General features: G+C 54.3%; 14 protein-coding genes across 14 annotated transcripts; 3 read left to right on the plus strand and 11 right to left on the minus strand.

The window, feature by feature from the left end:
* Window positions 1–791: 791 nt before the first annotated feature.
* PG998_007937 (uncharacterized protein) lies at window positions 792–2,098 on the minus strand (the record flags this gene model as incomplete). Its single annotated transcript, XM_066874753.1, has 2 exons — window positions 792–1,879; window positions 1,936–2,098. The coding sequence occupies 2 exons, from the start codon at window positions 2,096–2,098 to the stop codon at window positions 792–794; spliced, it is 1,251 nt and encodes a 416-aa protein (XP_066730698.1).
* A 3,457-nt stretch (window positions 2,099–5,555) lies between these two features.
* Window positions 5,556–6,018, minus strand: PG998_007938 (uncharacterized protein; the record flags this gene model as incomplete). Its single annotated transcript, XM_066874754.1, has 2 exons — window positions 5,556–5,714; window positions 5,785–6,018. The coding sequence occupies 2 exons, from the start codon at window positions 6,016–6,018 to the stop codon at window positions 5,556–5,558; spliced, it is 393 nt and encodes a 130-aa protein (XP_066730699.1).
* Window positions 6,019–7,885: 1,867 nt separating this feature from the next.
* Window positions 7,886–8,098, plus strand: PG998_007939 (uncharacterized protein; the record flags this gene model as incomplete). Its single annotated transcript, XM_066874755.1, has 1 exon — window positions 7,886–8,098. One exon carries the CDS (start codon window positions 7,886–7,888, stop codon window positions 8,096–8,098), a length of 213 nt encoding a protein of 70 aa, XP_066730700.1.
* A 196-nt stretch (window positions 8,099–8,294) lies between these two features.
* On the minus strand, window positions 8,295–8,980 carry PG998_007940 (uncharacterized protein; the record flags this gene model as incomplete). Its single annotated transcript, XM_066874756.1, has 2 exons — window positions 8,295–8,652; window positions 8,829–8,980. The coding sequence occupies 2 exons, from the start codon at window positions 8,978–8,980 to the stop codon at window positions 8,295–8,297; spliced, it is 510 nt and encodes a 169-aa protein (XP_066730701.1).
* Window positions 8,981–9,346: 366 nt separating this feature from the next.
* PG998_007941 (uncharacterized protein) lies at window positions 9,347–10,698 on the minus strand (the record flags this gene model as incomplete). The annotated part of the gene is made up of 5 exons (XM_066874757.1): window positions 9,347–9,808; window positions 9,967–10,365; window positions 10,426–10,450; window positions 10,511–10,632; window positions 10,693–10,698. The coding sequence occupies 5 exons, from the start codon at window positions 10,696–10,698 to the stop codon at window positions 9,347–9,349; spliced, it is 1,014 nt and encodes a 337-aa protein (XP_066730702.1).
* Window positions 10,699–11,117: 419 nt separating this feature from the next.
* PG998_007942 (uncharacterized protein) lies at window positions 11,118–11,690 on the minus strand (the record flags this gene model as incomplete). Its single annotated transcript, XM_066874758.1, has 1 exon — window positions 11,118–11,690. The coding sequence occupies one exon, from the start codon at window positions 11,688–11,690 to the stop codon at window positions 11,118–11,120; it is 573 nt and encodes a 190-aa protein (XP_066730703.1).
* An 873-nt stretch (window positions 11,691–12,563) lies between these two features.
* On the minus strand, window positions 12,564–13,050 carry PG998_007943 (uncharacterized protein; the record flags this gene model as incomplete). Its single annotated transcript, XM_066874759.1, has 2 exons — window positions 12,564–12,675; window positions 12,728–13,050. The coding sequence occupies 2 exons, from the start codon at window positions 13,048–13,050 to the stop codon at window positions 12,564–12,566; spliced, it is 435 nt and encodes a 144-aa protein (XP_066730704.1).
* A 62-nt stretch (window positions 13,051–13,112) lies between these two features.
* Window positions 13,113–13,706, minus strand: PG998_007944 (uncharacterized protein; the record flags this gene model as incomplete). The annotated part of the gene is made up of 1 exon (XM_066874760.1): window positions 13,113–13,706. The coding sequence occupies one exon, from the start codon at window positions 13,704–13,706 to the stop codon at window positions 13,113–13,115; it is 594 nt and encodes a 197-aa protein (XP_066730705.1).
* A 2,026-nt stretch (window positions 13,707–15,732) lies between these two features.
* PG998_007945 (Serine/threonine-protein kinase ULK1) lies at window positions 15,733–17,609 on the plus strand (the record flags this gene model as incomplete). The annotated part of the gene is made up of 2 exons (XM_066874761.1): window positions 15,733–16,110; window positions 16,188–17,609. 2 exons carry the CDS (start codon window positions 15,733–15,735, stop codon window positions 17,607–17,609), a joined length of 1,800 nt encoding a protein of 599 aa, XP_066730706.1.
* Window positions 17,610–17,793: 184 nt separating this feature from the next.
* Window positions 17,794–18,582, minus strand: PG998_007946 (uncharacterized protein; the record flags this gene model as incomplete). Its single annotated transcript, XM_066874762.1, has 3 exons — window positions 17,794–18,030; window positions 18,101–18,384; window positions 18,456–18,582. The coding sequence occupies 3 exons, from the start codon at window positions 18,580–18,582 to the stop codon at window positions 17,794–17,796; spliced, it is 648 nt and encodes a 215-aa protein (XP_066730707.1).
* Window positions 18,583–19,386: 804 nt separating this feature from the next.
* PG998_007947 (uncharacterized protein) lies at window positions 19,387–20,215 on the plus strand (the record flags this gene model as incomplete). The annotated part of the gene is made up of 2 exons (XM_066874763.1): window positions 19,387–19,643; window positions 19,669–20,215. 2 exons carry the CDS (start codon window positions 19,387–19,389, stop codon window positions 20,213–20,215), a joined length of 804 nt encoding a protein of 267 aa, XP_066730708.1.
* A 419-nt stretch (window positions 20,216–20,634) lies between these two features.
* PG998_007948 (uncharacterized protein) lies at window positions 20,635–21,459 on the minus strand (the record flags this gene model as incomplete). The annotated part of the gene is made up of 1 exon (XM_066874764.1): window positions 20,635–21,459. The coding sequence occupies one exon, from the start codon at window positions 21,457–21,459 to the stop codon at window positions 20,635–20,637; it is 825 nt and encodes a 274-aa protein (XP_066730709.1).
* Window positions 21,460–21,759: 300 nt separating this feature from the next.
* Window positions 21,760–23,280, minus strand: PG998_007949 (uncharacterized protein; the record flags this gene model as incomplete). The annotated part of the gene is made up of 4 exons (XM_066874765.1): window positions 21,760–21,939; window positions 21,998–22,797; window positions 22,861–22,948; window positions 22,999–23,280. 4 exons carry the CDS (start codon window positions 23,278–23,280, stop codon window positions 21,760–21,762), a joined length of 1,350 nt encoding a protein of 449 aa, XP_066730710.1.
* A 269-nt stretch (window positions 23,281–23,549) lies between these two features.
* Window positions 23,550–25,546, minus strand: PG998_007950 (uncharacterized protein; the record flags this gene model as incomplete). Its single annotated transcript, XM_066874766.1, has 5 exons — window positions 23,550–23,891; window positions 23,962–24,395; window positions 24,447–24,639; window positions 24,700–24,882; window positions 24,941–25,546. The coding sequence occupies 5 exons, from the start codon at window positions 25,544–25,546 to the stop codon at window positions 23,550–23,552; spliced, it is 1,758 nt and encodes a 585-aa protein (XP_066730711.1).
* Between the last annotated feature and the right edge of the window lie 40 nt (window positions 25,547–25,586).

A 25,586-nucleotide genomic window follows, 5' to 3' on the forward strand; every position in this document is an offset into this window, starting at 1 on the left:
AATTACCGCGAGCAGCACTCGAGACCAGGGGTTGAAGAAGACTCACAGAAGGCCAGGGAATTGCAGGGCTGGTGGCTGGATAGCGGTTTGATGTTTGTAATTAGCGTACAAGCCTTGCCCCCTGGAGATTTAGACGGCGCCCCGGTGATTCTGGAATCGGCCCACCGACTACTGCATAGTACCTGCACGTCTCGTCAAATTCCAAGCGTCAGCAACTTCTGCTTCTGGCTAATAAGGGCCCGCTTAGGTCTTGGGTCTTGGTCGGGCAAGTCCCAACAACGGTGAGCGAGGGTAAGGTGATGATGTGATCGCGGAGAAATCATCTGGCAGTCGTCTGATGGGCATTGACAAGCCGGGTCCAGGCCCCTTTCCCCGACTTGTCAGACCAGACACCCTACCGGCCCTTCCTTCTACCATCTCTTCGCCAGATTAGCGCTGTTGTTACACTTCTTGGCCCATCGTGCCAGGAGGAATCTGTATGTAGGCCCAGCGACACTGGCAGAGAATGCCCCTGGATGACCATGAACGAAGATGAGACGTAATCACAGACATCATTATTTTGTCCATTGTTCGAGACCAGAAACTCCAATGTGCATGTAAATAAAGGTAAATGTGAATGTAAATGTAAATATAAATGCTGGTGTAAATGTCATAGATGTGTACAGTCGCACGGGAATCAGGATGCTACAATACGCCAGTACTAGACCCCCAAATGCAGCGCTCACGCAAAGAAAACGACAAGCGTAAGATCGTATATGGTACATTCAAAGAGGGAAACGGCCAATCCCTTGCTATTGCGTCTCGCTTCTTGCCCCGTGCTCTAGGAGAACCCCCACCATGTCCGTCCGTCCCGTCATCACCGCCCGCTGTAGAGGCGTGTAGCCCTGCGCATCGAGCCCGTTGATGGCCACGTCGTAGCGCTGCAGCAGTAGCCGCAGCGTGTCCATCGAGCCGCCCGCCACCGCGAGGTGTAGAAGTGGCGCGCTGGTCTCGGGCAGAGCAGGCGGCCCTTGCTGCTGTTCACCAACACTCATGTTGGATTGGTACGTCGATGACGCGGCCGATGGGCTGCGAGCGCGGCCGATCATGTTGTTGCTGTCGGACCGGCTGCTGTGGTACCAGGCCAGATCCGTGTCGGGCGGTGTGGGGTATGTCGCAGTCGGGGTCATGTCGTCGTCGAGCGGGAAGGCGGCCTCGGGGCGTGGCACACCTAAGTGTTCCCTGTTCGGGTACATGTGGTGGTAGCCGGCCGGAGGCATGCCAAGCATATGGCCCTGGTGCGTGTTCGTGTCCACGAGCAAGGGGCTGGGCTGTGCCGAGGTCACAGGCACCTGAAGACCGTCGTAGCTATCGTGTCGTTGGGGCTGGGGCCACGGGGATGTGGCGTGAGAGGGGCTGGGCCCCCTCGACGACGAGGCCATGTGCGGCGGCGCATTGCCGTGCAGCTGCTGCGGGTAATGGTCTGGAGAGGACATGGTGGATGAAGTTGACACGGCACGGCTTCGCAGGCCCATGGGCGGCGGTGTCGAGCTGACAGGCACTTCGTGGGAGGAAGACACTGAAGGGAAAAAGGAGGGTGCGTCGTAAGTAGGGGCCTGAGGGCCATTGTTCATAAGCCCCAGGCCGTTGGCCTGCTGTGCTTCGGCCGTCTGAGACCAGAGATAGTTTCCCATCCAATCCGATGCGGTAATCATGGGTGGTGTCCTGGCGTCCGAGTAGTTGGAGTGTGCCGTGTCGCTTCTGCAGGGGCTGCTTGCGCCAGAGACTGACGATTCGGCCTCGGAGGGCGGTGTGCCGCTTCGTCCCTGTCCCTCTTGAAGCTGCTGTAGCTGTCTCTTCAACTTCTCGACCTCCTTTGTTCGGTCCCGCATGTTGCGGCCTGGACACTCCAGTTTAGCAAGGAGCGGGGTCGGTCGGGTTCTGGGAGAGACTTACGGTACGCTCGCTGGGCGAGTCGGTTCTGGATCTTCCTCCGCTCGGAAGCGTCTGGAAGCTTGGTCCAATCTTCGTCGGGTTTCATGAGGTCTGCGTACGAGATTGTCTGAGCGCGACTGCATCGCGATGACGCTGGGTTCGGCGATCGAGAAGAGCCCGGCATTGTGGAAGTAGTTGAGTACGATGTTGTTGGTGTAAGTGCGGGATAGAAGGCGAAGGGGGGATTTGCTGGAAGAACGTATGGGACGATGACTCCAGAACAAAGGTAGATATCGGCTCGGGATAGATAAACCCCAGATACTTGGTCGCGGGGGTCACGTCTAGATATATGTAGATAATAGCTCAACAGTGTCTTTCCGTCAGCCGAACTAGTCTCATGCAGGAACAAGGGCAGGCCTATATATCGACTGGAGTAACGGGGGCAGCAACGGGGGTCATCGGTCAGGGTTACACAATACATATGAGCAGAGCAGACAGCGGTCTGCACCGCTCTAGTCGAGAGGCTGGTTCGTTCTGGCTCAGTGACCAAACGCCCTAGCCGCATACCGAAAATAACCCACGGCGTAGATTGCGGCGACGGCCAGTCTTGAAAGGGTCCATTGTGAGATTTCCGGATCGTCAGTCCCCACACTCAAGGCTTAGCTGAGGTAGAGGGAATACGGTAGATATGCACGCATCTATGCACGGCCTAGTCTAATGTCCCAAGATCAGAGACATGTATGTGTGTATGTATGTACGTATGTGTGTGTGTATGTGCTGAGCTAGCTTTGGCTCCACGATGCGCCCACCTACCCTGGAAGAGCGAAAAGCAGAGAGGGGAGGGTAGCGCTGTACGGAGAGATGAGACGGACCGGCTAGCACAGCAGGTGAGAAGGCCGGTGTCTTCTGGACGAAACAAGGGGGAAGCAGCTCAGAAGCTGCGCCAGCGTGGACGGGTGTGGTGTGTGGTGTGCGAGGAAAGACGCCCAGAAGGAGGCCGGCCTATTCTGGCGGGCGGGACCCTGGTCGAGGATTGCCAGACAGCCAGAGTCGTTGGAGCAATCTCGCTGGGGTGCCCCAGGTCCCAGGTATTGTTGTACCCCGAAATGGTGTAGAAAATCCATAGCAGTGGCTCGTGAGATGCCATCGATCCATATCCCAAAGAGTGCCTAGGCGCGATGGTGGTCTGCATCTGGTTAGGCTCAGCTGTAATATACATACGTGTCGACCGCTGGCTTGGGGCTATTCTTGTCCTTCTCCTGCTTTGTACTAGCCCGGGGCCGATGCCAGCAAAGTGCAAAAATGTCCCGTCCCGTCCCCCTCGAGCTCAGGATTGGCGGTTAGAGTCGCGACGGATGGCGAGATGACACGCTTCAGCCACCACGACACAACGGCTGCGTCCTTTCTGTTCTTTCCACCGTCCGGCAGGACAGTGGCAGACTCGCGGACGGACAGACAGGCGGACGGACAGACAGACAAGCTCACGGCAGGGAGACAGACTCACAGACGTGCATAAGCCTGCGTGCGGCTGACCGGTGTCCATATATTACAAACAACGGGTCCGTCTTGGCTGCTGCTTCTTCTTGCAGCTTCTACTTCTACTCCCCTAGTCCCCCCAGCTAGCCCTGTATGCTCTCCACAGTAGGTGGCAAAGCCTTATATGAGATGCGGGTCTGCTATGGGGGTTTCTCTTCCTTCCGCCAGCGTGGTCGCCGACCCCGTCCCCATGTAGGTATTCTGACGTTTGCCTACAAGCCTACTGACCAAAAGTACCGACCCAGGGACAGCGGAGTGGTTTTCGGCCCATCTGTCGGCCCTTGAAGCCTGCAAGCTGGTCGGTGACGGGTCCCTTCAGGTATGCAGTCCCGATTGACGGAGGATAATCGGCATTGGTTGAAACACGGCGATGCGGTGCAGCTGCCATCCAGACTGAAGAATGGCAATGGGCAATGCTTCTGGCAATGGGTAATGCTTCTGGCTATCTGGTAATGCCAACTCTGCAGGGCCCAGAAGAAGAGGAGGAGCTTCTGGAGGAGGAAGAGCAGGATCCACCACGCCCAGAAGAAGTGGGTGGCAGATTACGTGGCACAGCAATCCCACCAGCGCGGATCAAACCGAGATGGCTTGGGAAATTCCAATTTGCAATTCAAGCATCGAAAATTGTGACAGCTCGAGTACATAGAATTCACCTATACATACCTTGATACATACCTCACAGTTCTGCTCACAGGCACAGGCACAGCCACGCCGCACGCGCGCAGCTCGTTGTTTGCCGGCTAACGGGACAATGGCGTCTGGCTCTCTGGCTCTCTTCTTCATCGTCTTCTTCCTCCTCTTTTTCTTGCTCTTTTTTAGCTCGACTCCTAGTCGTCTCCTAGCGTCTGTAGGCGTAGGCGAAGAGTGCCTATTTTCGTACAAGGCTGATCAAGTCCACTAACGGCCGGTTCGATTGCTCTTCCTCTGCCTGCCCGTCCGCCTCCCCGCCTCTCTTTCTAGTTGAAACCTCGGGCGGCTTTAGGAGACTATGTGACATAATAATAGCCGACGAAGACCCTGGATGGATGGATGCCGGTTATGATCATTTATGATGGTCGTGGTGTTCGCCGACGAGTCCAGCAGTCCAGGCGTCTGAGCCCATGCAAGCCCATGGCCGGGTTGGGAATCCGGTCCCTACAGTGAAACAGATAAGCATAACTGGCTGCGCCGCTCAGTGCAGCACTCTGTGCGCCGGTCCCGAGATGGAGTGGCATGCTGACAAGACAATGCAGATGTACATGGTTGTGATTGGCGATGGAACGATCCGGCAAGTGGGAATAATCTCTATGTAATTTTCATCCATTCTATTTTTTAACCTACACACATGTTCATTTCGTCTGATCATTATCTCCGGCCTTTCTTATTGGTGCTGAACTTGGCTGCCTGCCGTGTGTGCCTCCCACAATTTCCCCGCCGTCCGCCGTCCCTGTTCATTGGCAGCGTTACACTGGCCGATGCAACTTGGCTGCTTGGCCAGACCTCTTTCTGGACGGACCTCTGTGGTGTTTACATATGTCATTTCATCAGGAACCCCGTCGTGGCTTGGCCATCAAACGCCGCCGCCATCTGCCGGCACCGTACCCCCACGAAGCTCAGCCCTAGGCAGATACATAGGCCTTGGCCACGGAAGCCATGCGTCAAATCCTTGGGCTGACGACTCTCATGCATTATTCTCGGGGCCAATCCGATGGCCCTATTACCATCTCGAGTCGCACATGAGGGCCTTTGCCGGCCAGTCATCATACTACTTCGAGCCCTGCCGTTGAACTCCAAGTTGTGGCTAACCTACACGGTCACACAACAACAAACGGGCTGCTTAACCATCGTGGCCATGTCGGTTTGCCGGTTTGATCGCCTAGCGAGTCTGCCCGTGTTCTCGGCTCTGGGACATCGCTGATGTGTCTGCGGAGTACTCACGGGGGGCTGCGGTGATATCGTGGCCTTATTCACCAGACAGTAGGTCCAATTTAACGGGCTTGGGAAAGAACAACCGGCAGATTACAGAGCAGCATGTGCCACGAAAGGACTACGACCACGTTGTAAGATTGTTCACCAGTTAAAGACGACTTGTATTGGTTGATGTCAGCGACATCCAGTACATGAGCCTACTTCGAGTATCTCAGAATCTCCAAATGCGTCTTCTCGAAATCAAATGTCCCCAGTAGACATACCGAACCCCCTTTCCTGCTATGATTGATGTCGCCGACGTGTTGGTGAACAAGCGACCTATCAAGGTCGGAAGACACATGACGAGTACCTAGGGCCTAATTGCGCCGGACAAGTTAGCTCGGCAATTATGGCTTGGGGTGTGAACATAGACAATAGATAACTAACCTCATCATCAGCCTCGTCGTCCGACTTAGCCTCAGCCTTGGCGACAGCGGCAGGGACATTGGTCTTTCTGGCGCGTCGCTGTTTCTTGAGCGGGGTTCCGTCGACTTCGGCTTCCTCCTCCTCAGCATCGCCAGCCTTGGCAGTCTTGCTGGGCCGGCCACGCTTCTTGGAAGGGGAGGCCGTGCTCAAGGTTCCGTTGTTGGCGGCCTGGTACTCTTGGAACTCCTTTTTCATGGCCGCGAATCTTTTCCTGTTAATTCAATAATGGTCAGTTATGGCATCAAGGATGTGTAAACTCTGAACAAGCGAATGTATTCATCAGTAACAGGATTTACAGTGTTGGGTAGCCACTTGCTTCACAATGTTCTGGGTCTGACCCGCGTCAGAGGCGACTTGCTTCCAGTTGGTACCAACAAGCTCGGGGTTGTACATTGTGAGCATATGCATCAAGATACGCATGTTGAGATCGTCCATGGTAGACATGGTTGTGGTGAGTGGTGTTGACGGATCCGGGATTTGGAGGAGTAGCGGGGAGGACGCCGGGTTGGAAGGCAGGCTGGAAGGAAGAGAGAATATAGAGAAAGAAGAAAAACTGGGAAGGATATGGTGGGTTGTTGATAATCCAATCCAAGCGGAGATATGAATTAGGAAGAAACAATCAAGTTATGGTCAGGATATATGGAAGGTAAACAAAAGGGGCGTGGGTCAAGAGGGAAGCATTTGTCGTAAGGTATGTTGAAAACAATGTATATGGAGTGAAAATGGCAATAACTTGCCTGTCAAGGGCAGTAGAATACGAAAAGAAAATGTAGATCAACTTACCTAACAACATCAGGACCCAAGCCGATACGTGGTGCAATCTCTTGCCACTTGCCCCTGCAAGCTGTGGGTTGGATATCAACAAGACTTCGAAGAGGATTTGCTTGTCCTGATCCGGAGTCATGATGGCGAGGCAGTAGGTGATTGAAAGGGTGGTTTATGTAGTCTTTGGTCCCAGTGGATGTTGGATGACCCGAGGGGGGTGGAGGAAGGAAGCATGAATGGGATGGGATGTACGTAGGCAGAGGAACAGCTTCTTGTGACTGAAATATATGTAGGCCAGAACGCGGCCTTCCAACATAGACTTGATTTGACTGTGGACGGTGTTTCTATGCACTAGATGTTCGTGCGGCTGCTCAGACGGGCCTTGTTTACACAAAGCTATCACACGTAAGACAGCAAGCCATGGTGCCCAGCTGCTCTGCTAGGGAAGTTACCGGCACTGCTGTGGTCTCGACGCGGTGAGCCTAGCCCCAACATCAACAAAATGGTAATTCAAACCGCAGACAAGAGAAAAGTCAACAGGAACAAAGCAGGTGCATAATACAACAACATCCTTTGACGCATCAAGACACAAATGAAGTAAATACTCCGTGGTTCCATTCCCAATCTTCCTTAACATTCTAGTTCCCTTTATTATTACATTAGAGGTGGTAAATAGAATTATATAATTATAAATAAAGGTAATAAATAAAGGTAAATATTAAACCCTTTTATATATAAATATAAGATAATAATTTTATAAATTAATTTTAAAAAACTAAGTTCCTAATATCTCTTTTTACATTACGGATGGCTTCAGCTTCAGTAAAACATATATATAGGAATGGTGTGGCTATTTAGACTGATCGAGGTTGGAGTCACTCCGCACTTTCCACGATCAATCTCCCCCATTCGATGAGGTTCTTTCGCTCATCGGCACTAACTAGATTTATGTTCGACTATAAATTGAGGCATATCTCCATGTTCGGTTAGAGCAGCTTGCGGAGATCAAATTACCTTCCTGTAAATTCAATAAGAGATACTGATGCGAAATGCCTTCGAGAGCCAGGAGTGGGAGTGTTGAGTCAGGAAGATATCATCATCGGGCGAGACTTAGATGCCTATTGCTTTATATGCAACAACTGCAATGGTAGATCGGTGCTTGACGAAATCACTCTTGCTGGGTTCTCGAGAGGAGCCTTTACCGCCCGATGCCTGGCCCGTTTCATCAAAGACGTTGGATTACTGAGAAGGTCGGGGCTAGTTTTCTCATAGACGGTATATAAACGGCGAAAAGAAGATGCTCGAGACGGTCTATATGGTCGACATGAGCATGCTCGAGACGGCGGACATGGATATGAACGAGACGGTCGACATAGCCGGGATGGTCGAAATAAACGAGATGCTATCAATTCTATTGTTGGAGATGATGGAGATATTCGGGATGCTGCCATTGTTGGGGAAGGGCAAGTTGGCTACATTGTGGCAACCCTTCCCTTTGTTGCCCGGGTGACCCCGACAGCCCTCGAAGACCATTCATGACCTGTGAGACTCACCGTATGAGTGTGCATTTCCTACACCCACCTCTAGTAGTTGGTTGTTCAAATCCTTGCTTTGAGAGGAGAAACATCTTGCTGCTCTATTGACATGTAGCTAGAATACATAGGTCTCCTTGCACATGAACTAAAAGGCCAGAACCCAAATGGAGCTCATGCCTCTGGGCTTGGTTGGAACACGTTTGCCATGTAATCCATGGCGCCGAGCGGTACGCCCTGTGTTCGAAGAATGCAGTACCCGGTGCTAAGGTGGAAGTGGAAGTTCGGGATCGCAAACTCGGACAGGTACGTCTGCGCCGACGGGAAGTAAAACCTGTCCAGCATCATGATGGGTCCATTGTTCAGCTCTGTCTCATCGACACTCTTCGCGTATTCGACAGTCCGGTCGATACGCGCTTTGAGCTGAGCGATGGTCGTCTCGTCATCGGCGATGGCGACATGCTCACGGCTAGAAGCCCGGTCTATAAACCAGACAAGGGTGTTGCAGCAGCTTTGAACTTGGTATGTGAGGCTACCGGGATGGTTAATGCATTATCGGCGTTGTTGGGGCATCTGGAGCATCAGGGGAAGAGATGATAGCAGTGCGGGCTAGCAACCTTGTGCGGATGTGACATGGTCGAGCAAGCGTTTCGAGACCGTGCCAATATGAGTGGGATCCAACAGGACAGAGGAGAATGTGTGACTTACGGCCTCTGGTCAGGCACGAGACGGTAACTAAGCAAGTCATCGTGACTGGTACCTTTCTCATCTGCAAACGTCACTGCCTTATCGATCATAGCAGAGAAGCCTTGCAGGTACTTAATAAACACAGGAATGGACTGGTCGTATAGTGATGCCATGTTGATCAATTGGATTTAGTGGTTGTTTTTGAAGTGAATTGTACAACGCTGGAACGATACGATGGCAGGATCGAATTCAGAAGATGAGTCCGGAAGAAGAGGCGCTATTTGTAGATTCAGTCTCCTTGGGACCAGCTAACACCCGTGATTCCGGGATCTAGCTCGCCCCTTGCCTTGAAAAGAGTAACCGGTCATATTGTATTTGTCAGCTCCCATGAATAACAGGTTATTGTATGTTGCTAAGCACACTAGGCAAATATACGATTTGTGCCGATTAGCTAGCCACGCCTTGATGGATCCTGTATCTGCACGACTGTGGTTCCACGGGACTACCAGCATATACGAGAAGCCACCAGCGAAGGCAAATCAAAGCCTTTTGTCCTCCTCCAGGGGCTCTATCAGAACCGCCGGACCCCTGGGAATGATGAGAGATGACTCGGGGGTCACCACCGCCTGTCGGCTTATCGCGTAGCCCTCACCGTACAACTTGATCCAGGGTTCCGTGGCCTTGTAGAACGCACCACCCGCTGTCGCCTCGCCCTGGTCCCAATACAGCCGTCGAAGCCAAAGGTGAAGATGCGGGTAGTCATGGCGAATAGTCTTGAGGTTGCAGTAGAAGACGGGCACGTAGCCGACATCAAACCGTATCAGCGTGGTGTACAGACGTACGTCTGCCTCGGTGATGTGATCGCCAAAAAGAAACGCCTGTCTTGGATGTGACGCCAGAATGGCCTCCAGCCTGTCCAGGGACGCAAAGAGAGGGTACAAATTCTCCTCATATGCCTCTTGATTTTTGGCAAAGCCCGTCTTGTAGACACCGTTGTTCACCTGTAGCCTCTTTTGGTTAGCTATCTCTTTCACGGGATACTATCTATGACTGGGTAATGTTTTGTCGGAACGCCTCGGCTATCTCTGGACATCAGGAATTCCCGCTAATATGAAGACGAAGACGAAGATGAGGCGAGATGATGGAAATTATGGCATACTGTGTTGTACACCCACTCGTTAAGCTCATCGATCTGTGACCGCAAGGGTTCCGGAAATAGACCACCACCGGGTCGGTTGGCCTCGCGATACTCTGGCGCGAGCAGGTCGTCAAACTCGGTGTAGAGCATGCGTATGATCTCGCTGGACTCATTGTTCACGATGGTACCCGTCTTCTTGTCCCAGAGCACTGGGACAGTGACGCGACCGCTGTAGCCGGGATCAACCAGCTCATACAACTGGCGAAGGGTAGTGAAGCCCGGATGCAATGGATCCTCAGACGATGAGCCGAACGTGCCATCGAAAGTCCAGCCGGCAGGAGGCTTCAGACTGCCAACAAGATGCAGTTCAATAACGCTTTCTAGGTGCTTTAGTCCTCGGACAATGGTTGTGCGATGGGCCTTGAAGAAGTGGCTGTGAGTTTCTATGCACCACGAGGATTCTGGGTCTGTGCCACTTACCCAGGGACAGCCAGCACTGATATAGCTGCAAATGGAAAAGGGTGAGCTAGGGAAGCAGATCCGTCGAAGGGGCTATGCTCCTTACAGTGCATATCGGTCTTTCTCGGCCGGGAATTGAGAGGCGGGATCCTTGGAGACGAAATTGCGAAACGTCGATGCTGGGCGGACAAATTTGCCATCCTTTTGGTACTCCAGGCTCTTTACTTGCTGCCGAGCAAATTGTCAACGGGCAATACAGGGGACACAAGGTAATACCGAATGACGTACAGACATGGTGGTAGATCAAATGCGTACGAGGCGTTGGCTGTAAAAAACCGATAGTATCGAGTCGTGTGGTTGTAGGAGTGACGTGCAGCACAGCCGAAATGAGTGCATATGTACAGCAATAAGGGTAGAATAGATCTTTCAATAGCAAGTGCTGTCAGTGTTTAAATACAGTTGACTGTCGAAGCAGCAAAGACAAGGGATGTAATTTGTAAGCACGTCACGCCATCCACCGATGGGTGATACGACACCACTGACAAGTATTATGTAAAGGCGTTAAGGATATTATTCACCGGCCCGTACGGCACCAACATGTCCTGACCCCAAGATTCCGCAGGCTGGTGACAACCTCGACGTCAGATATTGTAGACCCGTTGCACACGATACTTCCTCAATGTCATCCCCCGAGCCTGCAATGGCATGATATGTTACAACTTGGAATCTCGCGGTCGAGCCCCTGCCTCACTGGGCCTGGGTATGTGATCGCTCGTCTCGTTCTTTAGACTGACGGGATCTCCAAGTTGGCTCGGATTCGCGTCCGGACCCTTGAGCTTCTTAGCTGCCTTCTCGCGTAACGTCTCTTTCCCGCGGCCATCGTGAACGCCGCCATGTTTGTCGTGTTTCTCGGTACGAGCTTCCGGTCCGCCTTGGGTTGTGCTGCCAGAAGAGGACGACCGAACAGCTCCCGCCTCGTCAGGTGTCGGGTTCGTACCGCTGCTCTCAGCTTTGAGACTGATGGGATCGCCTAGCATGCTTGGGTTGCTGTCGGACCCGTGGAGCTGTTTGGTAGCTTTCTCTCGAATTGTCTCCTTCTTGTCACCTGCCATCGTGGCGTTGCTGGCTTCTCCGGCGATGACCGGATCGGACGTATTGGCTGAAGGAATGTATGGTTCGGGCAGGGATTCGAGAGCTTTGTCGTCGTTCAGAAAGAGGGAGTCGCTAATCCTTTGGAGACCAGCGGCAAGGGAGTTTTTGAGCGTGATGAGTGTTAAGCAGATCATCGGGATACCTTTCACGCTTTTTATAGGATATCTGACGGTGTTTGGTATGTAGGGAACCACTGCAAGAGGCCATGCGGTGGTTGACATTGATGATGATGGCCATGGTCATTCAAAGCCACCATCACATGAAAGCGGCCGAGGAGGCATGGGGAAGAGCGCCTTTCCCTAGCGCATGACCTCATCTTCCTCTGCCCAGTGCCAAGTGCCCCTATCCTCACAAGCCGGGTTTACCGAGAAGTCAATGACCTCACGATCAAACCTGATGGCTAGACGTCGACTTTCTATTGCCATGCACTACAAACAAACGTACAAGTCGGCGCAAGTAAAGGGCAGCCAGCAGCCTTGGATGCTACCTAGGTGTTGGGTCCTCAGCACGCCTGGCACCTGGCATCTGGACCACCCCGCCGTTCTAGGGGACCTAGGCTCTGGGGTTTAGCGCTAGGGGCATATTTTACAGGGGTTGTAGTGAATCACTCTCCACTATTACTCGATCCAGGAATCTGATCCCCAGATCTGGATGTACATGACACCATGTATGGCCAGTCACATCATGATCGTGATACTCATCCCTATGCCGTATATATTGTAATGGGCTTTGCCGACGGGTCCCGCCTTACTTTTGGCCTACTCGATTTGCCATCCGTTGCTAGAATGCCCATTAGAACCATTGCTGGCGTTTGTCGATGATTCCCCTGTGTTTCGTATATCAATAAACATTCAGGAGGCTCTACTGCGCGATCACTTTGGTCGCGCAAACCAATAGTCGAACATATATCTGTGTGGCATTAAGACTATATACAGCGCCATCGTAGCATATTTACAGGTTCACCAAGTGTCATCAATCATTCCGCTGCCGGCCTTTTGGCCTGACCTTTATTGGGTCTTGCAGTGGCTTTTGTATGCGCCCCAATTCAGGGCTTGTCCTCCTGACAGTTCTCGCAGGACTGCCATCTCGCCTATTTTTTCGGGACGACCGAGCATACTCCTGCAGTACGTGTGCATAGAGGGTAGATGTTCCACGTAACGAAGTTGCCGACCTCGAGGGTCGTAAAGACATGCACGAGTCTGCCGGTGTTTCAATACGGGGTGTGGGTGTATCCGACTCCACCGACTCCTCGACCGAACCTTCACACTCTGCAGGCGTGATGGCCTCATGTCGAGAGTCATGCTTATCTTGCCGGTCAAAATCTACGGTAGAGAACCTCGACTCCGAGATATCGGAAACTGACGTGACCGGGCTGTCGTCAGGCTGCGAGGTTTCCTCGTAGCTGTGCTCGAACGAGAGCATGCCGGATTGTACCATGGCATCGGACTCGGACCCTGAGAAGGACAAAGTCCGGGCTGGTGTCAAGGTGGCCATGTTGTAGTCATGGGCATCGTCGCTCACAGGCGAAGAGCTCAAGGAATCGTCGGAGCACATGGTCATGGATCGGGGGAAGGGGGAAGGTGGCTCGCTGGAACGGATGTGGTAATGGCAAGCGGCTCATCAGTTATAAAGTAGTGGTCGCCATCGTCAAAAAATGGCTTGCTGGAGATGTGGTCGTATTCACCAATGATATCGACAGCCGAATCTGACGAGGACACTGTAGTGTGTGCATCGCCATCGTTTTGCTCGTCGTCCTCGGAGGATGATTGGTGCCATGGGTGGTCGTCGGGAAGGTATGAGGAAAAGTATCTGACCAGCGAGTCCAGCGACTTGGACCGGAACAGTTGAAGGGCGTATTGCCACTGGTGTGTACCAATGAGCTTGGGGTTGGCAATGATTTCGAGAGAGGCCGACTCGAGACCTTCATTCAGCTCGCGAAGGCGCTGCTCTCTGCGATGGGCCAAGAGACGGTGGAACTCGTCAGGGGTGCTTGCGGAGTTTGAGATTTCGTACACGTCGTGGTGGAAGGCCTCAGGGTCCTGAATGGTGGACTGGAAAGTGTTGTACTGATCGTGGAGTTTGGAGAAGAGGTCGTCCCTCTTCATCCCAAACTTCCAAGCAGGCCAAGACCAACTGAGCTCGTCGTCCATTCTATGTCTATCCGGGGGTATCAAGAGCGAGAAATGCAAATCCAAAGGGCGCAAAAAGGTCAAAAACAAAGAAACAAGGACTGGAAAGGGAAAGACGGGCTATGTTGCGTGTGCGTGGTGGTCGTGATAGGTATTGTATACAGGGAGTCGTGTGTGTCGTTCAGGCGGGCTCGTAGGAAATCCATCGATCTAGATGCAGGCGTTCAGGTCCATTTCGGCGGTGTTCGTTCAGTGTCGTTCAGTGAAGAAGAAGTTGGCTAGGGGGTTGGTTATCGGCAGCGGTGGTGATTGACCGGTGGTTTCGCGTTGCCTTTTGGATCCCTTTGTGACTGATGAACGTTGACGAGCCTTTGTTGCCGGGAAAATGGGGGAGAGACGAGGAGGATATGACCGCAGAACAGTCTAGCCGGGCGCGGTTTCAACGAGTTGGGCGAGCCTGGGTCCCCATTCTCAGACACTCTAGACACCCCGTCGGTCGCAGCCTGAGAGTTCAGGCCTGAATCGGGGCTGACCTGCTCGTAGGGCCGCTAGGGAAGCCGCCACGGGACTTTCTTGCAAGAGCTTACTGCGCCTAGACTGCTAGTGGACCCCCTCTTTCTGCCCTTCTGGCCAATCAGTCCGGCTTGCAACCGGGATGTGTCTGACACACGAATGATAAGTGGCTTGATCCTGCCAATTGCAGTTGCCCCCATGATTGAAAATATGCTGCATCCCTGGCGTTGGTTGCATTTGCCTGCACACCTTTTCCTTGCTGCTTGTAATTCGACGCTTTCGACCAGAATCTACGGCATGGGGGTGGACTAATCATCCGATCTTGGTCGCGATTGGTTAAAGAATGATGTGACCAGAAGTGACGTCTACCCCGACGCCTAGAGCTGATCTGGACTATTCATAGAAGCACTCCCAACGCCCGCAGCTGCACCCTCCGACATTGCGGCCAGGTGGTTGGTGGGTGGCAATGCCAGTCTCCCGCGAACCATTGGCCTTCATTCTACCGATTTATTCCAATCGAACCAACTGCCAACGGCCACAAGAATGTATACATCGAAGTTATTATCCAGCTTACGGATATTTAGCGGTAGCTTGGTTTTGTCACCCGGCCTGGTTGCTGTTCCAATGTTTGTGTGTCGCCTTTCCGAGATCTTTGGCAAGCCTACATGCGATTGCGTGCCAACTTGCAAACCCATTCTTTCTTATATATACACTACATCTCCTCCGGCTGCCGTGTCATGGGAGCTTCTCGAGGCGGACATTGGTTAAGTGACCCAAACTGGACCAGCAGGTTTGCACCTCATGCACAGCCAGGCGCTGCCATGATGACGGGTATTTTGCTCAGCTTACCCACCTCCTCAGCCAGCCCTCTGAGTGCAGGCTTGCCCACCGAGGGGCGATGCAGATTGATCGCTTTCAAAATGGCGGAGCAGTCGGTGGAGTCACGGTGTTCTCATGATTGGATTGACACCGTCTCAGTTGCCCGCATGTGCCACCGATCTTACAGTCCCCGAGGTCCAGTCCGACTGTGATCAGGGCCAATCGACGTTCGACTGAAATGTATCCTCGTACCTGCCCTCCTGCGCCCTCATAAGAGTGACTGGCGCACTCTGCGCCAACAGGAACCGTTCGGTCTGGCCTGCCCTACAGGCTACAGCATTCCTACTACGTCGCAGGTAGCCAGGCGACTCCAGCGCGGCATCAGCCGCACCAAACTTCTGACGGCTACCATGACTCCAAACTTCCGGGTTCGTGTTCACCAAGAATAGGCCCTACGGACACTCCACCTGACATTATCCTCTCCAGACAGTGATATTGTCCAGCTGAAGAGCTTCAAGGGGCCTCCCGTCTTTTCCCTTACATCTCGTCCATTTAAGCTTTCTAGCCTTTCTGCTTTCCCATTTACTTCCATCAGATCTGGAGCCGATTTCTGCCTATAACCCCAGAGCAGAAGTCTCCAACCCACACTCATACGTACACTCTCCTATACCCACCCTTATGCCATAAAAGACATCGTCACTCCGTTCGCCTCGCCATGGGCGAGTACTACTATTCCGAGGAGAGGACCGAGCCCTTCTCCCAGGCGGAAATAGATAGCCGGCTCAAGAATAGTATCCGTGTCCCCGAGGATCTGGGCACGCTTGAGGATGACACCATCCCACTGGACAAGCTCATCATCGATGACAAGCATCGAAGCGATGGAATTCGTATATTGGTGCGGCCACTGACCAGAAGCCGCTCTGTGAGCCCCGGGTCGGACAACTGCAAATGGCTTGCTCTCCGCGCCGAGGTGGCGGCTGCTGATAAGCCCGAGACTAAAGTGTTGGCGGTGACTCAGACCCATAAGGATATCAATTTCGCGCTTCGGATACCTGGCGAGAGTGGCGTGGATGAGACACGGCCCCCATTTGGTGTGAGCTCTATTACGACCCTGCCAGCGACAATGCAATACTTTACAACCGTTCGGATGTTCCTATCACTTTGGCAAAGTTGTCACTTGCCGAAGGGGACGACGACGACACCAATTTTGAAGAAGAGATGGTACCGGGCAACGTCAAGGAGCTATGCCCGGCCTCATGGAGGTTAAGTGTTTATGGGACAGCCGTCATCGACTTCAGGATATTGACGAAACGCGCTGCATCGCTATGGATTCCTCGGGATCCATCCGATATCTCTTCGGCTACCATTGGTGGCTCTGACGTCCTCAATTCATCTCTCAAGAGATCCTTCTCCGAGGAAGATGACGGAGAGGGTATTGCAGAGAAAAGGTTGCGTACTGTTGGTCGCGAGCGTTGCAATGCCGAAGACGGCGAGGACGACGACGGTGTCATTGTATTTTATCCTCGAACAATGGCAGAGCCTCTTGTTTTCCCACTCCCCAATGCTGCAACGTCTAAAGAAGTTGCCATTTCAGGCGGCCAAGCCTTACTGCAGGTGCAGAAGGACCAGACTATCGCCATACCGGGCGGTCTCGAGCTTGACCAATACCAGCTGACAAAGCGCAATCAAATTGCTACCACGGCGGCGTCCACCGTCTTTACTGCCGAGCACTCCAAGGTTTCCGATGTTCCTGACGGTGTCATCACGGTCAAGGTTCTTAAAACGCGCGGGCCAAATAATGCCAAGTCGCAGGACAGCCATAGGAACGTCATCCGCCAAGCCGATGTATGGCTACGCGAGTACCGCAGCCAAGAAGACATGCAGCACGAGTCCATCGTGAAGCTGTACGGTGGCGATGCGCGATACCTGTCGTTATATATGGAGCATGTGGACGGCAAAGACCTAGCGGCTCGCAGCGTCTGGCGAGATGCTGGGACCGACATCTTCACAGGCGATCGTACTGATGCTGTACGCATACTCAAGGATATCGCGGGTGCCCTAAACTATGTACATCAAAGGAGACGAGTACATAACGACATCAAACCTGCCAACATACTATACTCCCGAGACCGTGGCGCAGTTCTATGCGATTTTGGTCTATCGACGCTTACGAACGATGCGGCCACGAACGGTGGCACACCGTACTACGTCCCACCCGAGTTTATCGGGAAAAGGCTGCGTGGAAGCCCATCAGACGTTTGGGCCATGGGCGTCACGATGCTGTACGTGCTCAAAAAGATCACTTTTCCCGACGCTCGAGGTCGCCAGGGACACCCAAAGCAACTGTATTGGATGATTGCCGATCTCAACCGGAGGACGCCTCATCACCACCACCACAGTGGCAAAGGAATCTCGGCCGTTTCCCAGATGCAGCAGTGGCTGAACGAGGTAAACGAGGCAAAGTCCAAGTTGAACCCGCGAGACAAGCTGCACGTCCTGGTCTCGCAAATGTTAACACCCAACCCAATCCAGCGAATCACCATGGCCAAGGTCATGGCCGAGTTGATTAAAGATGCGACACTTGATCAATGAAGCAATATGTAAGCCACGGAAGTCTTTCCGAGAGCTCGATTATTCTAGTGATCAAGGGTCCTGATAAACTATCTCAGATCTATTTCCACGATACCCATTATACATCGTTAAAGTCGCTTATTAAATGATACCCCTTGCTTGTTTCTACATGCGATCAATTATATCGTTGATGCGTCGAATTATCTCATAGTTCTACCCCCAGCACATATACCATGGTCAACCCGAACGAGGCTGCCATTGCGATCGAGTTTAGTTGTTTTGGGGCCGCCGCATTGCCAGGAGTCTTTGAGGTGGAGTTGGAAGACGAGCCAGCCGACTGCGCGGATGTTTGCCCGACGTACTCTGCGGAGATGCCAGTGCTGTTCTGACATTTGTCGCCCGACAAAGGCTGGACATTCGAGCGGAAGGTGATATCGGCGCACTGCCAGAAGAAGTCGTTAGCGTACCACGACGAAGCCTTTGACTATGCTCTTCCTCAAGACGGAACCTACGTTATACAGGGCCGAGCCAGACTTTCCGGATGTGACGACCTGGACGGTGGCATTGTCGCCGTCACGCGGTTGAATGGGAAGTTTCAGGGACGGGACGCAGTATGTTCCTTTTCCCGTAACGTTGACGAACTGCGGGGTGAGGGAGACATTGAAGTTGCTGGCATTGGAGCCCAGGCCGAGGTTGATGAAGACATAGGTCCACTCATGATGCAGACCCAACGACACGGAGCCTCCCTGCACCGGCCATTCTGTCCTGCCAGCGATGCCGGAAGCGGCGCCGGCACCTTGTCAAATCCAGCACATCAGTGGATGGTCATTTCAACTCGCGTGAGCATGGAGGGCGGACAAAACATACATGGGTATCGCCATTGGTCGTATGTCGTGTTCTCGGCCAGAGTATCAGCTCTCCAGATGGGATACTCTATGGAGAAGTGTGCGGCAGAGAGTTGCAGAGCGGAGAGGAGGAGGATTGTTGAGAGCATGGTTGGCCTTGGTAGTATTAACCAGGTGCAGAGGGAGAGTGTATGTGCTTAGCAACGACGTAGAAGGTATATGGAGGAAATAGAGAGCACGACGAGGATTATATACTCGCATCTAGACTAGAAAGCTGCACCTCTCTCGCGGCGTGTAATGCTGTGTATCCTGCTGCTGCCGCCGTACAACCCAAGCTGCCTTCTAGGCTCGTCGATGTTGAGCTTGCTGTAGATGGCGGCCGACTACTTGAGGATGTGAGCAAGTTTCTGGCAGGCCGAGCCAATGAGAGCAAGCCGCCGTTGCCAGTGAGGGTTAGAGCATCGCGGTGCGGCTGCAGGCTTCGGGCCCACGCCAGTAGCGCAAGCCACACGGCCGGATGGCAAGTTGGTATATTTATATTTGCTCAAACATTCTCAGCGGCGCAATGGGCGGTCGAAGCAAAGACATGGCCTGGCTTGGCGAACCGCAGCGGCGGGTGGCCGGTACTGGCATTGGCACGATTACCGACGGCTCGGCTATCGAGGGCAGTCCAATTGATGCATCTGGAAGAAAATGCCATGGCAAATAGCGAGCCTCCATTCCGACATGTTCTTCTTTTCTTCAATCGATCCCAGGTCGGCATTGCTCCGGGGATTGCGGTTGGTGCCCAAACAAAGTCACATGACAGGCACTGATTCATTCACGTCGCGCAGACATGTCCAAGCTGAGACACCAAACACCTCACCATCACTCCTTCCAGATCATCCAGATCATCCAGATCATCCAGATCATCCAGATCATCCAGATCATCCAGATCATCCAGATCAATCAACATGATGGAAAAAGAGGCCCTCGAAGCTGCCGCGCTGAGCGTCATCCACCGCAAGCTCATCAGCGGAAGCCACATGCTGCATCACCACAACATCCTGGACGCCTACGGCCATCTCTCGGTCCGCCACCCCTTCAAGCCCGACGTCTTCATTCTGTCCCGGGACGCCGCCCCGGCCACCATCACCTCCCCGCGCGACCTGGTCGAGTACTGGGTGAAGGACGCGTCGCCCGTCGACGGCGAGGACCGCGCCCCCCAAGGGTTTCGCCGAGCGCCACATCCACAGCGAGCTGTACCGCGCCTACCCCTCGGTCCAGAGCGTCGTCCACAGCCACGCCGACGCCGTCCTGCCCTACACCATCAACGGAGTACCGCTGCGGCCTTGTTACCACATGGCCGGCTTTCTGGGCCACTGGTCGCCCGTCTGGGACATCGCCTCAGCCCGCACCGCTGCCGGCGGCATCCCCGGCGACATGCTGGTGCGCACCGAGGCCCTGGGCGCAGCCCTGGCCCAGCAATTCAAGTACTCGACCACGGTGGTGCTGATGCGCGGCCACGGCTTCACCGCCATCGCGGGCGAGGGCGGCGGCATCGAAGAGGCCGTCTTCCGCGCCGTCTACACGGCCCAGAACGCCGCCATCCAGTCCGCCGCCATGGCCGCCCAGGCCGCCTACCACAGCCGTAACAACGACGCCCCGCTGCAGCCTATCAAGTTCCTGTCGCCCGAGGAGGCAGAGGCCTCCCGGGTCATGGCCCGCGACACGGTGATGCGGCCTTGGGGCTTGTGGCTTAGGGAGGTCGAAGCTTCGAACCTGTACCTGAACTCGGCGTGAGACGAGCAAAAGGGGACGAGTCGCTGGTAAAAGACGAACGATGCGTCATTGAGATGTGCGAGAGATGTACATTAGGTGACATGGCTTCTCGACATGATATGATGCGGACCCGAGCGGAGATTTCAATGAACGGCTCAGTGCAGCGAGACTATTGGATGTGGCAAATGGGCTGTCGCCAACCTGTATTGCAGAGCCTTGTGGCTGGCCTGACATAAATGATGGACTGGAAGGCATGCAGCAGTCTATTATGCCAAGTTGTAAGATACCCTTTGTTCCAGAACACTTGAAATCCCATTTGACTACTATCGCATCATGTCCACAGACACAAGTCGCCATCGGCCCTCAAAAGTCTCACCCACCCAAGGACCCCCTGACCTAGGAACTCCAATCTCCCAAGCCACCGTCCATGCAGGCTCTAACTAGTGCATCACCGTGATGGTGTGCACATACTTGACCTTCCCGTCTACGATGCGAATCTCGTGGCTATCAGGCCACGCCCCGAGCGAGCTGAACTCACACAGCACGTCGACGGAGCCCATGACTTCGTCAATGACGTACCGGCGATTCCCATTGACCTTGGCGCTGCCACCGCGGGGCAGTGTCTGTCCGCAAGGGCGGGTCAGCATCGAGCCCTCGACGCGCTCACAGTCAGTACCCCAGGGGATCGAGGGTGCCGCCGCCGCGTCGGTCCACATGTCGAGGTAAGCGTCGCCCGCATGTCGCAGGACGTCGCGGCCTGGCCGGCGGGCCGCGTCCGCGATGGGGCTCCAGTCCTCCTTTTGGATGTAGGACAGCGTTTGTCGGGCGTTGAAGAAGAGGTCGCCCGTCGTCGCGCGCACCGTGTCGATCATGGTGATGCTAGCCGTCGCACCCGTACCGTTCGCGGAGCCTGGCTGGTGTCGGATCTGTGTGCCGACCACGTAGGGCTTTGTGCCCGTCGTCGTGATGAACATGGTGTAGCTGGCGCAGGCGACGGTGTCGGCCGTGGACCGGTTCAAGTCCAACTTCAGGGGCTGGCTGAGCAGGCCCTTGGCGAGGTCGGCTTTCTTGTTGTTTTCCATGTAGGTGAAGTTGGTGCTCGAGATTTGGAGACCGTCCGTCTTGCCGCTGACCTGCGCCTCGAGGTAGCTGTTGGCGGTAGCCAGGAGTTCGTCACGGGAACATTGCGCCGCCGCTCGGCTGACGTGGCATGCCGCCGAGAGTAGGGCCCAGAGGGCTTTCGTAGTAGTCACGCCGCTGAACATTGTGGCAGATCCAAGGCTTACTGAGTGGTCGACATGGAAATCTTGACTTCACCGCAGACAGGATTCGGCTTGAGCCTGCCACTTATATCATTTCGTGCCTTCTTCAAAGCCACACACGCGATAGGCCGCCATAGAATGCCGTGGCTAAATCGCCAAATCCGGCACCGAGTCTCCAAATACCGTTACATCTCTCCGCTTCTATATTAACCTCTATAGCGCTCGCAGTAGCACCGGCTCATTTGATTTAGGCATTTCTACGCGCATTTTAGAAGAGCCATAAAACAACGACTAAGATGCGGGCTAGACACCCAGAGATGATGTCCGATCCCAGCCACCCTCTGCTTCGAAGATTTGGCCCACAGATTTGGAGACGGCAAGCAGATGCCTATCATGGTATCTTGGACCTACAAGTGTCAGACCAATCGGCATACCATTTTCGCCTTTGAACCCCGGGACATTCACTGTTGGGGTATGCAGACCCTGCGAACTAGTTAGTCTCATGTGGCGAGCATGCGTATATGATACAATAGCGACTTACCGTCCAGATACTACAAAAATTAGCACTGCCTGTACTTTCCAGTCCCTTGGGTGCCTCGTCCGGCACGCTAGGCGTGATGATGGCTGCGTATCGGCCGGCGATGGTGTCTATCTTGGGCCGAAGCGCGGCCATACTATCCCAGGCACGCAGCTGCTCGGCGCGGGTGTACTTGTGCTCGTTCTCGACGTGGCCGACGAGGAAGCTGTGCATCTTGGAGGAGGCGGTGCGATACTCGGGCAGGAACGAGACGCGGCCCTCGGCATGTAGCACGATGCGGTGGTAGTGTGGCATGTCTTCGAAATCGGGCGGGAGCGCGATCTCGTCCACTTCGGCGCCGTGCGCGCGCAACAAGGCCGCTGCCTTCTCCATGGCGGCTGCGGTGCCCGCGCCCACCTCTGGCCACACCATGGTTTTTAGCATAGCGAACTTGGCACCCCGCACCTGGAAGGGCGCCTCTGCGGGCGGCGCGTCGTCGTGTAGGGCGAAGACGTCGGCCAACAGCTCCAAGTCGTCGACGCTGCGCGCGTACAGACCGAGGGTGTCGAAGAGGAGGGCGTAGATTTTCTGTCCCTCGCGGCTGATGGCGTTCCAGGTCGGCTTGAAAGCGTAGATGCCGTTGAAGGAACCCGGGCGAATGGTGCTGCCGCCTGTTTGCGTGCCTAGACCCAAGGTGGCCTGGAGATCGCCGACGGCTGCGCCAGACCCCGAGGAGGAGCCGCCGGGCGTCCGGGCGGGATCGTGGGGGTTACTGGTCTTGGGCCCCACCGTCGTGGCCGCGAACTCGGTTGTCGTGGTCTTGCCTGTCGTGGAGGTGTTCTGTCAGCGCCATGCCCCGTGAGAAACAGGAAGGGGGCGGGTTGTACCCAGAAACAGGGCGCCGGCTTTGCGAAGTATGGCAACGGATGCTGCGTCGACCTTGGGCGCATGGCCTTCGTAGATGGGCGAGTTGAACTGTGTGGGCATGTCTGGCCCGGAACACTTTGATTAGCAGATGCAGGTACGACAGCCCTACTCAGCCGAAGAGGCTTGCTACCTTCTGTGTAAATGACATCCTTGACGGCGACTGCAATGCCGTGCAGAGGTCCCCGCTGCTCCATTGGCGTCTGATCCAGAAGCCTGGCCTGCTTCATCACATATTCGGGGTCTAAGTAGGCCCACGCCTTGACGGCCGCATCGCGCTGTTCTATCCTCGAGAGCAAGGAACACGCATAATCTTCCACTGTCAGGGAGCCATCTTTAAAGCTAGCCAGCACCTGTGTCGCTGTAAGCTGATATGCTTCCATGGCAAAGGGGCGCTTGTGGAAATGTGGCGAGGGAGATTTGTTGCAATGTTGTAATTGATTCATAGGTGGACCGGGAAAAGGAGTTCAAGACGATATATATGTCGGTCTAGTGGGCGCCGTGATCGGGATGGGCTCCCGCGATAATGTTGGAGTGACCCCATCGGGGAGGGCGGGCAACGATCGGTACCCCATGATCCCCTCCCCCACTTGGCGGCTCTCCAACTCCAATATTGGAGAGCCATTGTGAAAACAAAACACCTCATGACTATTCAGTCCCTCATCTCCGAAGCCATCTCCCTATCTTTGCTGCTCTCCCCCGTCGCAGCCATGGCCGGAGACACCGCAACACCAACGCCATCCCGTTCACCATCCAAGAACCCTTCGCGACCGTTCTTGGCCATGCATTCGAATGAGAGCGGCACACTCTCGCATCCGGCAGGCAAGATGCGCGGCCTCACAACAGAGGTCATGGCAGCGTAGAGGACGGATGCCGTTGTAAAGGTAATGATCCACCCAAGCTTGTACAAGTCCTTGGCTGCCTGACTGACTGCCTGTGGTTGGTACTGCGCAGCGAGTCCAGGAAGTCCAAGAGCCATTCCACCGACCCATGCCTGTGGCATCGATTGTTAGTGTAAGTCGGTACCGTGTCAGGAAGTATTGGGCGGGAGTCCTTGTGCTTACCAACACTGCAAGCCAATTAACCCCGCCCCAATACCAGTAGGCGCCGCTCTTTGTTCCGTTATAAGCCGAAGGGATGTGATAGTTGCCCGTTTTCGCCCACACGTAGTCCGTGATAATGATTCCACAAAGGGGCGCCATGAAGATATTGTACGAGCCAAGAAACGACAAGAATGCTTGGGCGTTGGCAAGCAGTTCCCAGGGCACGACAGCGATGCCAAGGATCGCGCACAAGACCTGCCCGCGTTTGATGGTCATGTACCTAGGGAACAGCCCAGTCAGGTCAGCCCCGAATGGTATCGAGTTGGATCCGAAATTGGTCGCGATGACAGCAAAGAGGAAACTGAGAGACACGAGAAAGACCCCGCCTCGAGCCGCGGGGCCCCAATAGTGATCCAAGATAGCATCAAGCAAGTCCCAAAGATTCCCTGGGGGGGCTGTGTCAGTCTAGCATACACCACGCTCGCGACAAGAGTGCCGCAACCTACAGTAAGCCTTTCCTAGCACGGGGGTCAGGACAGCCGTACTGGCCAGACCGAGGAACAGAACGAGAACCTTCGCCGTAAAGGCAACGATGCCCTGTAGCGCACCGGCGTGCCATGGCTTCTGGCAGTAACGTGCCAGGTCGGGCTGGTTTACCAGCATGGGAGACAGAGTTCCCATGATGACGTTTATGCCATTCTGCCCACAAATCAGTATATTTATTTTCGTAATTCATTCGATTGACGTGTGGTTTAATACCATGACAGCCCAGCCGAGCGATGTGGCCACAGCAACCTTCTCCCCCGCCTTGTTGGCTGTATCGAGTGCACTAAGCCCAGCCCCATTCGCTATCGCCCAGCCAAAGAAGCCGAAGGTAGCAATTGGCATGATGATGCCTTTGACCGTGAACAGATGCCGAATATTAGTAGGGTGGATGAACATCTAGTATCTGGTCAGCATGTGTCGACTGTGTCCCTGTAGTCTGGGGGCGGCAACTCACAAAGGGGAACTCTGCGACCCAGACGATGAAGAAGCCCAGCAATTGCTTGGAGGTGACATGTGCCTTAGCTGGCAGAGCATTAGGCCAATCCGTCCACAGATGGCCGAATATGCAGCGGAAGCAGACGGACACGAGGTTCGCCCCATAGAAACTCTGCACGCCATACCAGATAATGCAGACCAGGGCGCGGATGAAGATGAAGAAGTACGACCCGTACATCCCGAAGCTAACCCGTGCAATGATGGGGTACCCGACGTGATACATGACGCCAGGCCGTGCCATGAAGACGAGGGCGAGTGATGACAGGAGACAGCCGAGCACGGCCGAGATGAAGGCCTGTTGCCAGGTCAGACCGACGGCAATCAGGCTGGCGGCGACGTTCCAGCCCGTCACACTGAACATGTTGGTGAACCAATACATGGGAAGGCTAATGGCAGTCCATGTTCGTTCCTCGACATGTGTCGGCTCGAGATCGCGGTTGGTCCAATTCTCGTTGCCTATCTGCCCCCGGCCATCAACAGTCTTTGGGGCGCGAAGAAAGTCGCGAAGTGCCTCGGCCGATTGGAAAGGCGCCACAATTGCATGTTTATCAGGGAAACGAACCATTTTGTTGCATCTATGAAATCTGGCGCCGCGGATGGGGGAT

Source organism: Apiospora kogelbergensis, assembly GCF_038363985.1.
Source record: "Apiospora kogelbergensis strain CBS 113332 chromosome Unknown utg000005l_segment0_segment0, whole genome shotgun sequence".
NCBI classification, from domain to species: domain Eukaryota; kingdom Fungi; phylum Ascomycota; class Sordariomycetes; order Amphisphaeriales; family Apiosporaceae; genus Apiospora; species Apiospora kogelbergensis.